The 13,404-nt window shown below is 41.9% G+C and overlaps 1 protein-coding gene across 1 annotated transcript; it reads left to right on the top strand.

Moving 5' to 3' along the window:
• The first annotated feature begins 1,422 nt into the window (after positions 1–1,422).
• LOC104537047 (phosphatase and actin regulator 3-like) lies at positions 1,423–12,029 on the top strand. The gene is made up of 4 exons (XM_010179825.1): positions 1,423–1,465; positions 3,495–3,759; positions 4,669–4,916; positions 11,872–12,029. The coding sequence occupies exons 1-4, from the start codon at positions 1,423–1,425 to the stop codon at positions 12,027–12,029; spliced, it is 714 nt and encodes a 237-aa protein (XP_010178127.1).
• Positions 12,030–13,404: the final 1,375 nt, after the last annotated feature.

The raw sequence follows: 13,404 nt of genomic DNA, 5'->3' as shown, positions 1-13,404 counted from the left end.
ACGTTCTGTGATTCTGTGATTCTGTGTAAAACAATCGAAACCAAGTTCAAGTCAATAGAGTCTGTGGAGGTTTCTGTCTGGAAGGGTTTCTCTCTAGGATAGGTCTAAACTAGAGCTATGAAATCTGGTCTAGTTACGCAGAACACACATAAGTGATACACCTGGCTCCCACAAAGCAGTCCTCCGTGCCAAACTGCATTGAACGTTTCAAGAGCCATTCCTCTGGGCCTGATTTTCTAATGTATTGCCAATGTTGTTACATTTTCCAATGTTCTGGCACTGCAGACAGGGTGTTAAAGTGAATGTGATTTTAGTCTGTTCCAATTTTAGGGCCCTTGCATATGGTAAAAGCAGTTAAAAGGGCCTTATTGCAAATTAGAATCGAGTCCTGACATCTAAATGTCAGACCTGTTAGACACTCAGACTTTTAAATGACAGCCATTATCTCAGCCCCAGTTTGCATCCACTGGCACATCTACTGGCACAAAGAACAATTTTCAAAGTCACCAAGAAATAAAATAGCAGAGGGGCATTGTGGTCTGACCACTGGGGTTCATAGAAAATATTGGGGGTTTCAATCTTTTTGAGGAAAATTACAAGTATTTGTTTCCCATGGAAAATATCCATATTTTGTCCATGCTTAAAAGCTGTAAGAGTTTAAGTTGAGCCTGAATGAAAAATGGTATCATAATGCTTCTTGGGAGCTGCTGTTCGGATTGCTTCAGCATTCTCCACTATGAGTGAGGCTCCAGCCTGCCCTTTCCACCTTGCAACATGAACAGGGAAAACCAGGACACCCCTTAATTTGCTCAACTGCTGAGAAAGCCATGCCTGCACAAGATGTTTGGAAAACCTGACCCACAGAGGGTAATGAGACTACAGCTCCACCAGGCTCCTCACATCATTTTAAGTCTAGATATTTCACTGCTTAACCCAAGTATTTCCTCTGACATCCAAGATATTCTGAGTTTTGCTATTTCATTCTCATCTAAATTTTCCACAAGAACAACTCCTCATTTTCTCAATGACTCCTATAACTATAGACCCCTTTTCCATAGTGATTATACATTTGTTTATTTTTGTGTGGATGTGGAGGCAGTGGCGAGTTAAGACTAAACAAATACTGTCAATGGGTGAAAAGGAGTACAGAAGTATGGGGAGACAGAAATAAAGAGTGATTATGAGACGAGAAAGACAAAGGGATTGAAAAGCTCTTTTGTGTTTAGTTTTTCCCTCCTTAACAATGTTAGAGATGCTGTTAGCAGAAGAGTGAGCAATAAGCCAAGCACCAATTAATCACAGAGAGAGAGGGAATAGGGCAAGGTGCCAAGACATCACTTTGCAAGATTATTCACTGAACAGCTGTCATTAGAACAAATAAGGTGTGATCTAAGGAAACTCTCAATATTGGCCTGAGCTGCAATGAGGACAAAATTGGCCCTTGACCTGTTCCAGGAGCAAGCAGGTACAGAGATAAAACAGTCTCCTCTGAGCTGAACCCAGGGTTGTTGCTCTGAGAAAACAAGGACACCCTCTCTCACTGCGCAGCCACATCAAGTGACTTAAGAGGTGGTTTTTTCATCCCCTCAGGCCATGATTCAATGGGCAACGATTGATTGTAAAGGTCCTCTGTGCATCTTCACAGTAGCACATAATCAAAATCCCCCTGAGTGCCGAATAAAAGTCTTTGCTTAGCAGAGGTTGGCTGTCTCCTGGCTGCAGCAACCATCCTGATCAGCACAGGAGGAGCTCCGGGGTGGGAAGGGGTCTCATTGCCAAGATATGGCACATTGGGCACCCAGACACTTGAAGAAATGCCCTTGTGCTTTCAGACACGTACAGATTTTAAATAGGGTAACTTTTGGCCTGTCTTGATGAGCCCTGTTTCCTGGGTGCAGAGAAAGATGAATGAAGCTCTGGCCATTGCTGAGGCTTCTCGGGAGAGAAATGCATTAAGATGCCTTCCAGAAATGAATAAAGGAGTAAGTTAGACTTTTCTTAGAATAAAAGAGAAGATTGTAATGTGGATGTAACTCCTCGTCGAAGGATGTTCTCCTCCTCACCCCACAAACGTGAGACCAGGCTTAGTGTTATCACTCTCAAATCTTCAATTTTGGCTCTGGCTACAGGAGCTCTCCTTCCTACCTGTGCTTTTGCTGTTGTCCTCAGTAATTCTGTCCTCCAACCTCTGGGTGCCCAGCTCTGCTTGCAGCAGCTTACAGAGCTGTCCCAGATTGCCAGCAGTGACCTTAAGAAAAGGCATGCAGTTGGTAACCATTATTTATTATGCTGTATCTGAGAGGAAATATTTAATAACTGAAGTTAATATTCAAACCTACTTTTGTCTTCTCCCATTGTCTAATAAGTTACCCTGCTAATAGGAATCAAGTCCCTTTTACACGGGTATTTCAGGATAATGCTGGCCTGAGCAGAATCTTTTCTCTGCTATGAACTGAAGGATTTATCTCAAAAGTGAATAAAAATAGTATGATCTGTGAAAAGAAGTTTGTACAAAAGCTGTACAAGCTGTTTCAGATTAAATTCCTGCTTAAAACGCTAGGTGGCAACAAGGGAAAAGAAATACTCCTCTAATGAAGCACTTGCATTGCTTTTTTTCACCAAGCCCGAGCTATTGGTGTAAAAAACACCATATGCCAGAGGCTTGGGATGGAGATATAAGGGAAAGGGGGAAAGGGAAGAGAGCTGCAGAACAGAAAAACTTACTGGCATCTTTTTTAGGCCAGATGTTCAGTTACCTTAGGAGTGTGAAACTATTAAATTTACAACCAGGGAAATGTCCACTGTGTTTTGGACTCAGGTGCTAGAGAAATGTATGTATCAATGTCTAATTTCCAATAAAATGCTTACATAGCATAAAAAATAACCGAATCCGGAGGTAAAAAAATATTAGATTGCTTCACCCTTATTTTCTCTTCTTGGTGCTCATCTTTCATTTGGATTTCACTTGGCAAGTTTTGTTATGTGAACATCATCCTCATATTATAATGATTTTGGCATTTCCTCAACTGGCTTATGAACGACAGAGGTCCAAGCCGAGCAGCAATCACAGAGGAGCAGATAACAGGCATTGGTACATCTTGTCCTGACTGAGAACCACAGTGCATAAATTTTAATACAGGCTGACAGAGTCCAGCAGAGAAAGTGCTAGATTGGAAAGCCACCGTAGTACAAGCCACTGGTGGCTGGGAGGAACAGCACTGGCAATTGAGAATGCATTGGTGGGCTGCGAGAAAGGAGTGTCTGACGCTGTGGGAGGAAAGAGGGGAGATGGGGGAGGCATCTGTTTTTCTAGATCAAAGATCTGGATCTGTGTAGTACGAGCTAGTTGAATGCAGATACTCTGCTTAGTTACCTCCTACCGAGAACGAAATATCTCAATTTTCCTCTGTTGAACACAACAAATCAATTTCAGTGCAGACTGTGCACAAAAAAATAAGCCATGCACAACCTTTTACCCTCTTGTGTCTTGACAGCAGGAAGCGAAATAGATGACCCAGCCATGAAATCTCCTCCTTCCACCATCCTGAAGAATTACGTCATTGTTGGTTCCTCCCAAATCTCAGGACAAGCTGCCCTCTTCCATCCCTCTGGCCAGAAAAGTTCAGATCCCCATGTCAGAGGACAGGTAACAACACCAACCGGTTCCCCTCACCTGGCTGCCGTCCACCTGCCTTTACCTCCCAGCAGAGTCATTGAAGAACTCCACAGGGCTTTGGCCACCAAACACCGGCAGGACAGGTACCTACAGCATCTTGGCTATATGGGTGCATGAGGAGAGTCATTCCACTAAGTCATTTTGCTTGGTAAATGTCCCTAGCCTGCTATTAGCATTTTATTTACTCTTACAGCTTGTGTTTGCCTTCCTCTTTATGTCACTACTTTGAACATCCAACCCTGGTTACAGTGCTTCATCTGGTAGATACTTAAAGTATGTGCTTCCTCTAGAAGGAGGCTACTGGGACGTAGAACTGGGTTTTCAAACAGGTAGAATCACCATCTGATAATCCCTGACCTTCTGCAACAGAAAATCAGTACTCTACATATGAGAAATGCTACTATTTCAGAAGACGTCTCCTGGCTTATACATGAGCATATACAGTATCCATTTTTAATACAAATGATTGTGTGGGAGTACATTGGGTACTTTGTCTGGTTTTCATTATAAGCCCTCCTGTGTATTAGAGGAGGGCAGAGATAACCTTTTCCACCACAGAGCTCAGGAGTTAAGTTGGTAACATTTTTCAGTTCCATAACAGCTATTGTCATGGGGAATAGATTTATACAATATTACTCTCAGGCCCTGTTAAGCCTTTACCATGATCATAAAATATCAGAATGACAATATCTCATGCCACGTACGTTTTACATTAGACAGATGTGCTGTGAGGGGTTTTATTTTAATCAGTACCGTACAGCATGTGGCTCTATATCAAAGTAATACATTAGTAACCATCCTTCAATACCTTATTTTAATGACAGAGGAAAGTAGATCCGCATTAGCCACTCTGTGTTGTCCCATGTTGAACTCTCTGCCCTGGCCTTTACAAGCTACAGGACATTCTGCTCATTCTCATGTAACGATAAGTTCCTACTGTGGCAATGAAACAGGCTTTTGTAAAAACTGAGCTGTGCACCTTCCACCCACAGCTTCCATGGAAGAGAAAGCAAAGGCTCTCCAAAAAAAAGAGTGGATGTCCATCCATCCAGAACATCTAGCATTGAGCGCAACAAAGAAAAGGAGAACTCGCTGAGTTACAGCAGTGATTCAGAAAATAAGCGGAACTCAGTTAAAGAGTCGGATGAGAACAAAGAAAACATGATCATGAACTCAGAGCTCAAGGAAGACTCTGTTTTTTTTCAGGATGAGGAAGTTTTGAATGACTCCATTATTTCTGGTAAGGAAAGTCACTTCTTACATTATAAGGCAGCCTATTGTAGCCTAACAGAATGCTCTGAACAAGGCAGCATGCAACAGAACATACTGAGCAGAATAAATTCCTCTATAGTCACATCAACTTTCTCAAGGAATCCTGGTGAAAAGCTAAAGTTAAATTTGAGTCACAGTGATTGTGATTGTGTCTGTCTTGGTGTGTCTTACGTACTAAGATGATGTTTGGAGTCATGTCGGTAAGTCAATGTATCGGTGTGCTTCAGCCTTTCAGTTACTTATCCGCCCTTTGTACTACTACATCTGAACGGCAGCACTGGCAGACCCAGCTCAGTGTCAGTGGGCAAAGCTTTCCGTACAGCTGGTGCCACTGCTGCGGGTGCTCTGGAGGCATCCCATCTTAGGACTACTATTGCAGTGCAGTGGTGGTACAGTGAAAAGTGGAAGAGATCAATGAATCTAGGAAGGACAAACTTCCACAGAAAATACCTTAAAGAGGAAAGCTGCTTCTCCATTTGGGCCACTTCACCCTTTCTTGAGATACATGGGGAATGCATTGTATAATCCTGAGCAATTATTTAAGTCAACTTTGGCAAAATAATCAGTTCTCATTCGAAAATTCATTTTTCATTCAAGTGTTTAATGTTTTTCATGTTAGCAAGACAAAGATTCAGTCTAAAATGGTTCCTCCAGCCTCTTCATCAATGCATTAAAAGAAGGTAGGCTGAGAAAATTAATCAACAAATAATTGTTACAGTAGATCAAGGACAAATTTTAAAAGGTACCTATTAGAAAGTATGAGCCAGCAGACAGGACACAAGTTCTGCTCCTGTGTCTTTAGACACCTAGTCACAGAATAGACTACGAGGATAAGGCAAAATTAAAAAGAAACCCTTCCATAATTCCTGTATACTTAAGGATAACTTAAAAAGTAAAAATCAGCTTTTAAGTTCTACGTATTTTTTTCTATGTGTTGTTCCAGATTATAAAAGCGGTCTCTTTTGGTAGAAGTTCTAAGAGCTAGAGGCAGCCAGGCAAAAATATATGTTAGTCCCTCCTATTAAAACTAAATCTGAGTATTTTACTGTTGAAGGTGAATACTTTCTATATTTAAAAAATAATTACTCACTGTCTGACAGAAATTATGATGATAGAAGGGCACTGGTTATTGTACAGATGTCAGTGATACCCAGAATCAGCTCTTGTTTTTCCACAATAAATACCAGAGTTCTGAAAAATCTGTGTTTACTACAGTTGAGCAACACTGGTGTTGCATTGCTTACAGCTTCAGAATGGTTTAAATGCAGCAGGTTCCACAGGGCAGTATTAGACCAGCTGAGATGGTGAGAAAAGCAGACCTCTTTCAAAGGCATTTTGACTTTACTGCAGCTGCAATGGTACTGCTGCTCAGCACAGAAGATGCTGAAATCTGCCACTTGAAATATCGGCTACACAACATGAAACAAAAAGAAATCAGCCTGAACAGAAAACTTTTTCCCCTTAACTCTAGAATTTGATTTAAGAAAATGTGTTCTTATAAATCTTACTTCATACAGTGGCTTATGTGTCAGGCGTGATTGGTCATGTATTATGACTGGATAGGGCATGCCTGAAAAATATAGAAAAATAATCTCTGATAGTAGAAAAATGTTTAAAAAAATAATATGTGAGTACTACAAAGATGTAAAAGCTGGGTGGAAAGGCTTATAGGACTAATTGGTGAACAAAATGAGGTGAGACTGATACATTCTTGAATGCTTTAGCGAATAAGATTAATGGCCCAAATTAAAATGTCAAGGGCCAGAACCACATACGGACTTGCTTTCCTGGTTCTCATGATGGTCTGCTAGTCATAGAAGTGCGTGTGTAGGTACATAGACAGGTAGGTAGATGCCTTGTCTGACAGACTGAAAACTCAATGGTTTGTTATGGAATTAGGTAGTGTGATGATTATATACAGAGTAGTACTTACCTGCAGATGTACACTGAGGGCAAACAAAGACAGTTTATCATTTGATGGAGGCCCCAGATATGAACACAACCCCTTTTTCCATGCAAAACACTTTCCAACTTGAATAAAAATAATTTTTAGGAAGAATTTTCCCTCATTTCTTTCTTTGTAGCTACACAGTCTTCGTCCTCCTAATTAATTTATCTCACTCTTCAGCATTCAAGTCTCTTCAACACCTAAACTTCAGTCTGTGCACCCAGAAAAACTCACCCAAGCACTTTTCAGGGGCACAACAAACACCAACGCCATGCAAAGTTTCAGCTGTTTGATGTCTAAGGAGGCTGCCATGGACAGGTCCAAGGCAAGCTGGGCAACACAGTCACTTAAACCAGGATGGCAACACCGCAGCTTTGGGGATGTGGCTGAGGCCCATTCAGTCAGCGCAAGCTGGGACATAAGCAAGGCATTTCTGGTCTTGACACTGGGTTGCACTGCTTGTGCCAGCATTCATTCAAATGCTCCCAGTTGCATTTCAGAGAGGAAAAAGAGATGCAGTAGTGACAGGGATAGGACCAGAATAATTCCCTTTAAAGCTCCAGATTCTTTCTAGTTTAAAAAGTCTGGGCTGGTTTGCAAGTCAGGAAGTAAAACAATCCCTTAGTCCAAAGTTGCGTTACAGTTGGTATAGTGCCTTAGCATGGCACCAACTTTGCTCTTTGCTGCTGCCACTGCGATGCAGAACAGTGCACCAGTGCAACAGCCCCGTGGTTACAGGGAGATTGGTACAGGTCACAGATAACTGAAAAAAGTGAGGAATTGTACCATGGCTTTCCAGTAGGACCTTACACAATAAATCATTCTTTGAAACCTCTAAAAACACAAGGCAAGAGAGTATTCTTGTGCACAAGTTTAAAAAACAATGTAACTAGCTTACAACCCACAACTGATAACTAGTGCAAGCGAAGACTTTCCATCTACACGCAGTGTTAGGATTTGCCTTTTGCTTGATAGAAAGACCAGTAAACATGCAGGAAATTAAGTGTCATGATTCAAATGAATTAAAACAGGAACTTTTGTCAGGAACCTGCAGACCAAGCATGAGAAGGGTGTGAATTTTCAAAGCATTTATTGCTGACCTAGCTGAGCTTCTCTAAACCATGAAACAAGTCACAGCCAAGATCCTGCCTGAGATAGCCTGGTCATGGGGCAGACAGGCATTGAACATGCCTTATTGACCAGGAAGAATAACCCTTAGGAAGCAAATACTTAAATAAGGGTATTTGCAGTTTCACTTTCTACTGAGATAGTGATCAGGAAGCAATTTGCCTCAGGGTGCTGAAAATGGATGTCGGGAAAACTAGTTTGGGGCTTTATTTCCTTTTTGTTCTCCGTTTTGTTTTATTTGTTTATTAATTCTGAAACATCAGATATGGGTTTCTGCAAGAGGTGGAATAACAGAACTGGCCATCAGTGGGCCAGTCAAGACAAAACCGGATGAATGACACTGTTTCCCAGCATGTCTTCCTGAAGGGGGTAACATCACTTTGTCAGGCAGGTGTTACTTTTCAGGAATTAATCTCATCTGCCAGGCACAGGGAACAGCTCCTTAGACCAGCAGATCCGCTTAATCCAGATGTCTTGCATTTTTATTTGGTGAAATACCCTAAAGATTAATCAGTGCATATGGACCATGGGAGTGGCTATAGCATAAGCCTTTTAGAAATCCAGACATCTGGATGAAGTGAGCGCAGCTTATCCTGAGTGGGTTATATGCTCTCCGCTCCTCTAACAAAACAGCAGGATTTGGGTTAAAGTTGAGATTTTTCAGATATCATTTGTGTTTTTAATTTCACAAAGTAGAAGACTCTTTCTGAGCGTGCAGCAGAGCAGCCTGGGAGCAGTCAAGGCCCTGAAGAGCTGCTTTGTTTCAAGTAAAACACTGCATTGCTCTGTCTCAGTTTGAAATACAAGCCTCTAGGGCATACACTGAGCTTGCTTAAGCCAATGTCTCCACATCACCTTCAAAACCTGACTTCTTGCAAAAAGGTCCAGTCTTTTGCCTGCAGAGCAGTGGTTTCAGCAGGCCTTCAATGAGATGAGGGACAGCAGAAAACAATCCTGGCCTCATCTGAGCAAATAATCACTGCGATTCTAGCCCTTGTGCTCACACAATTCAAAGATCAGGTACGGAGTGATATGGCAAGCAGTTTGATAACAGCCTGAGGGGAGTAGGGATAGTGCTGCATGCTCATACTTCAGCTGTCACTGATGAATGGGACAATAACCCGTTAGGGTGCACCTCCAAAAAAAAACAACAAAAAAACAACCCCAAAAAGTGTCAACTGCACACATAGAGCTCTCTTTTTTCTTTCAAAGCAGTTCTGGGCAGAGTTGTACACATGTGCTGTATAGTGTATTCATATACTTTTTTCAGTGCACCCAAGATGCACTGAACTGTGGGCAAATGCTCTGTGCACAGAGCCAGAACATGGGCACAGCTGTCGTGTTCTGAAGAGACTGGGCTTAATGTGCACGTGCGGTCTCTCCGTAGCAATCTCCTGACATGACCAAATTCCTCTTACCTCCTGTTTAACACTTCCAGGTGAAAATAAGAACGTGTTCAGGGATACCTGGGAGTTTGCTTGCCCCAAATGTGCTTCAGCTTGTTTCCAGAAGGAATTCTGTTGGTTCCTGCGCTGTATGGATCGAGCACTGCAACCACCCACTCCCAGTGTGGTGGAGGCCTGAAAAACCTTGACAGAGTCTAAGACTGTGGCTTCATGAGCCAAGTGTTTCTGATAGAATTCTACATTCTGTTAGCAGAAGGCTCTGTGTGGCATCAGCCAAATCGTTTAACTACTTTACCCATCTGTTAAACGTATACCTACTACTTCACAGAGGGCTGTGTAGTTCAATTTAATTAATGTCTGCAACAGATTTTGAAAGCATTAGAAGGAAGGTGCTAAACAAGGGCACAGCTTTTAGACTCTAAGTGTCTTAGCTGATTATGGTTGCTAAAAGTTTAATTTTAGACCACTGCAAATATTAAGATACATCCCCCTGCTCACTCAGGGAGACCGTAACTACTGCCCAGTCTTCCCAACAAGCGTGAGTGGATGTGGTACAGACTCCTCCCCTCTGCATAAAGAAATTCAAGATCAACAGTGATAATGATGATGATGATGATGTAGGTCCACAGATCCATAGCAAGTAAAACCCCAATATTTGGAGATGAGAATCTATTTAGGATTTAGAATCTTGCCGACCTCCAGAGCATCCTTTAAAAAAATAGACTTTAATCCTATCTCAAATGCCAAACAAAAATACCAATTAAATGTCATTTTCTTTAAAAATGGGGTGACCTTTTCTAGAAAAGGTGAAGAATTAAATTTAAAAACCCCCACCTTTAAAGTAAAAGGGAACCAAAACAAAATAACCTCCCTATTACACACCACACTCCCCAGATGAAGCCAATCCAAAGATTTAACTGTAGTTCTTGCATACCCTACAATACTCTAAACCCCAGCTGAGTGGTGCTACTCTGCAATAACTTCCAGACTCTGCTGAAGCCCTGGACTCGACACCAGAAAAGCCATCACAGCACAGTCGAGGCATGCAGAGATCTGGTATAAATTTACTCATTTACAACCTACCTGTAACATAATTGTTGGAAGGCTGAAGTCCTACCAGTATGATTCAGCAGCTCACTGGTTTCTAATAGCACTTCCCTCTTCTTTTCCCCCCATCATAAGCAAGCTATCCCTCATCAAATATGGACACCACCTCACACTTTCAGTCTGCATTTGAAAATAAAGATGGCTTTCTACTTTACAGCCATTGTATTGCATACCTTTTCAAACTCATGGCAAAATAAGCTCAGGAGTCCAATTTTCATTAGCTTGCCCCGCTGAAGTCTGAAGAGTTACACCAGAGACACAGAAACACCGAAGCTCACCGTTCCCTTCAGTAAGAGCGAACGGCCATTTCTGTTGCCATCACAGGGGCAGCATCAAGGGCTCAACATCCAGCACGCGGCAGAGCAGCAGACTCCTACTCAAAACAGTTGCTGCATCTTCTCCTATGAACAGTTCTGTTGTAATGGCAATGTTTTAGATTGTCTGGTTTGATGGAAAATGTGTTATCATATTTTTACAGTAAGCACAACAAGTCATGCCATCACAGTCAGTATTTGTGTCTTTTATTGCCTGAATGTTCAATTAAGTTGCCAGCATTCCACAAATCATCATAAAACCTGGCCTTTTACTTCATTCCTTGGAATATTTACTCCTGCTCTTGACAGAGGGAAAGGCCTAATGTCAACAATAGAGTATTGTTTGCTAAATGGAATTCCGTTGTGACACACTCACACTGGACACGTTGTGGACATAGACAATGGCTTACATTTAGTGTTAGAGTTACACAGTGTCTGATCACAACTCTGGTGTTCTAATTTCTACTGCCAGAAAACCAGAATGACATTCAATATATGTGTGTGCGCGCGTATATACACACAGGCCAAGCAACAACTTCAGTTGTTTCAGTTACCATTATCTATTCCCAGTTATACCTGGTGACCCAGAGAGGAAGGTGTACGTGTCCCAGCCACCCCTGCTACTGAGCAGTCCAGTCCTCCTGCAAAGGAGCCACCAAGTGATTCAGGAAACAGAGATTGCTCTGGGCCTTAGGGATGCTCAGAGGACTGAGAGAAGACACATAGCCATTGACTTCTAAACTAGCGATGTGAATCGTGTCTCAGCTGCAAATTCACCTGAGAGCACTGCTTGCCTATAATGGATAACAAAGATAACAGAGGAATATGATTCTTCTGCGTTTGTAAGCAGTTTTGTGTCTGAGCCCAGCACAACTGCAGTGCTACTTATATTAATGTGTACAACTGCTCCCTGCGCACTGACATACAGATCTCTGTTGGTCCATTCCCACTCTTCGTATGTACATGTTTCATTTCCAGGAGCTGTCTTTCTAATAACTTCCTTTTCAATTAATGTCCCAGGTACTTTGCCAAGAAAATGCAAGAAAGAACTGCTGGCAGTAAAACTACGAAACAGACCGAGCAAGCAGGAGCTGGAAGACAGGAATATTTTCCCAAGGAGGACAGATGAGGAGAGACAGGAAATCCGGCAGCAAATTGAAATGAAACTTTCAAAGTAAGTCTATCTAAAAACAGAGAGGACCCTCCCTTTAAAACGGAGCATCCTCTGGGTATGGTCAGATGAGACACTGTCCCCCACCTCCAAGTCCATTTACTGCAGTGAATCATACGCAACCTAATATAGTACATTTTCAGGTGTCAAAAAAATAAAACATCTCCCTCTTCATTCAGGATTCCCTTGATTTCAACAGTAAACAAAACAGAAGTCAGTGCGGGAGGCAAAATTCTGCCAAATCTACCTGCAGCAACACTGATGTAGTCAAGATTTAGAAGTCCTCTACAAAGGCTAGTGCTTTAACAAAAATAGTAATATGTTTATTAACCTGATTTTGCTTTGTCAGCACTAGCTGAATTTGAGGATAAAGGCAACTGTTATAGCTGCGTATTTACTTGAACAAGGGAAAGCTGCTGTATGAATTGGTGGCTGTGTTTCTGCTTTAAGGAAGAAGCAGCTTGAGCAGCATTGCCCTCATATGAGTAAGGTGTTTGTGCAAGTCCAGCTGCGGGGACAGCAGGGATGGGCTGGTTTTGATCAGTAACCAGGGCAACCGGGTAGAGCTGTGAGAGAAACAGTATCACTATGGCGTGTAGCCTAAAGCAAAGATTTAAGGTAACTGTGAGGCTCAGACTGTACCATTTGGCTTTTGAGTGTGGGTTTTTTTTGAAGAGCTACATTTGGATATCTGCAAACATGAATATTTTAGGTGAGACAAAGTGGATTGTTAAATTATCTGTGCTGTGCCTACCCACACTGGGACAGTGAGCACCGCTTGCCGCCAACATGCTTGGAATCAAATTGAGAAACATGAATAAAAGTTCATTTCCAAGGCTTATTAAATATTAAATATCTCAAGCTTCCTCCAAAAGAAACACTTATTGATATTTAGACTAGCTCATTCATGTGTGTGCATTTGATTAAACTTTACCTCAGAGGACAGGGAATGAGAAGCACACATATGGATCAGAGCACAAGTCCAAATAGACCAGAGTTTAAGGGGAAAACATCACTGCCATCACCACACTTGCCCTTGGCTAAGAAACAAGCAACTGAGTGAATATAGATGAGATTTTGGGTGCACTTCATGACACCCTTGCAACATTGGAGATGGAGGAATCACCTTCCTTCAATCTCAGTGATTGCTGTTTATTCTTTGCAGAATGGTAGCACTTTACATCCAGAGGAGAACAGTGCATTGTGCCAATTACTGCACAAGACAGAGCAGATGACAGTCCCTGCCACAAAAAACATGTCCATGCCATACAAGTGGAAAATATCACATTACAATTTACATTAACTTCCAAGAGTTACAGCCAGAGCAAATAATAGATGTGCCACATTCATATCCGTTGTCTTAGGGAGAAAAGTATCATGGA

This window comes from Mesitornis unicolor, unplaced genomic scaffold, assembly GCF_000695765.1.
Source record: "Mesitornis unicolor isolate BGI_N332 unplaced genomic scaffold, ASM69576v1 scaffold50220, whole genome shotgun sequence".
NCBI lineage: Eukaryota > Metazoa > Chordata > Aves > Mesitornithiformes > Mesitornithidae > Mesitornis > Mesitornis unicolor.
Note: the sequence above shows the minus strand (reverse complement) of the source record. Positions and strands in the feature narration are given on the sequence as shown.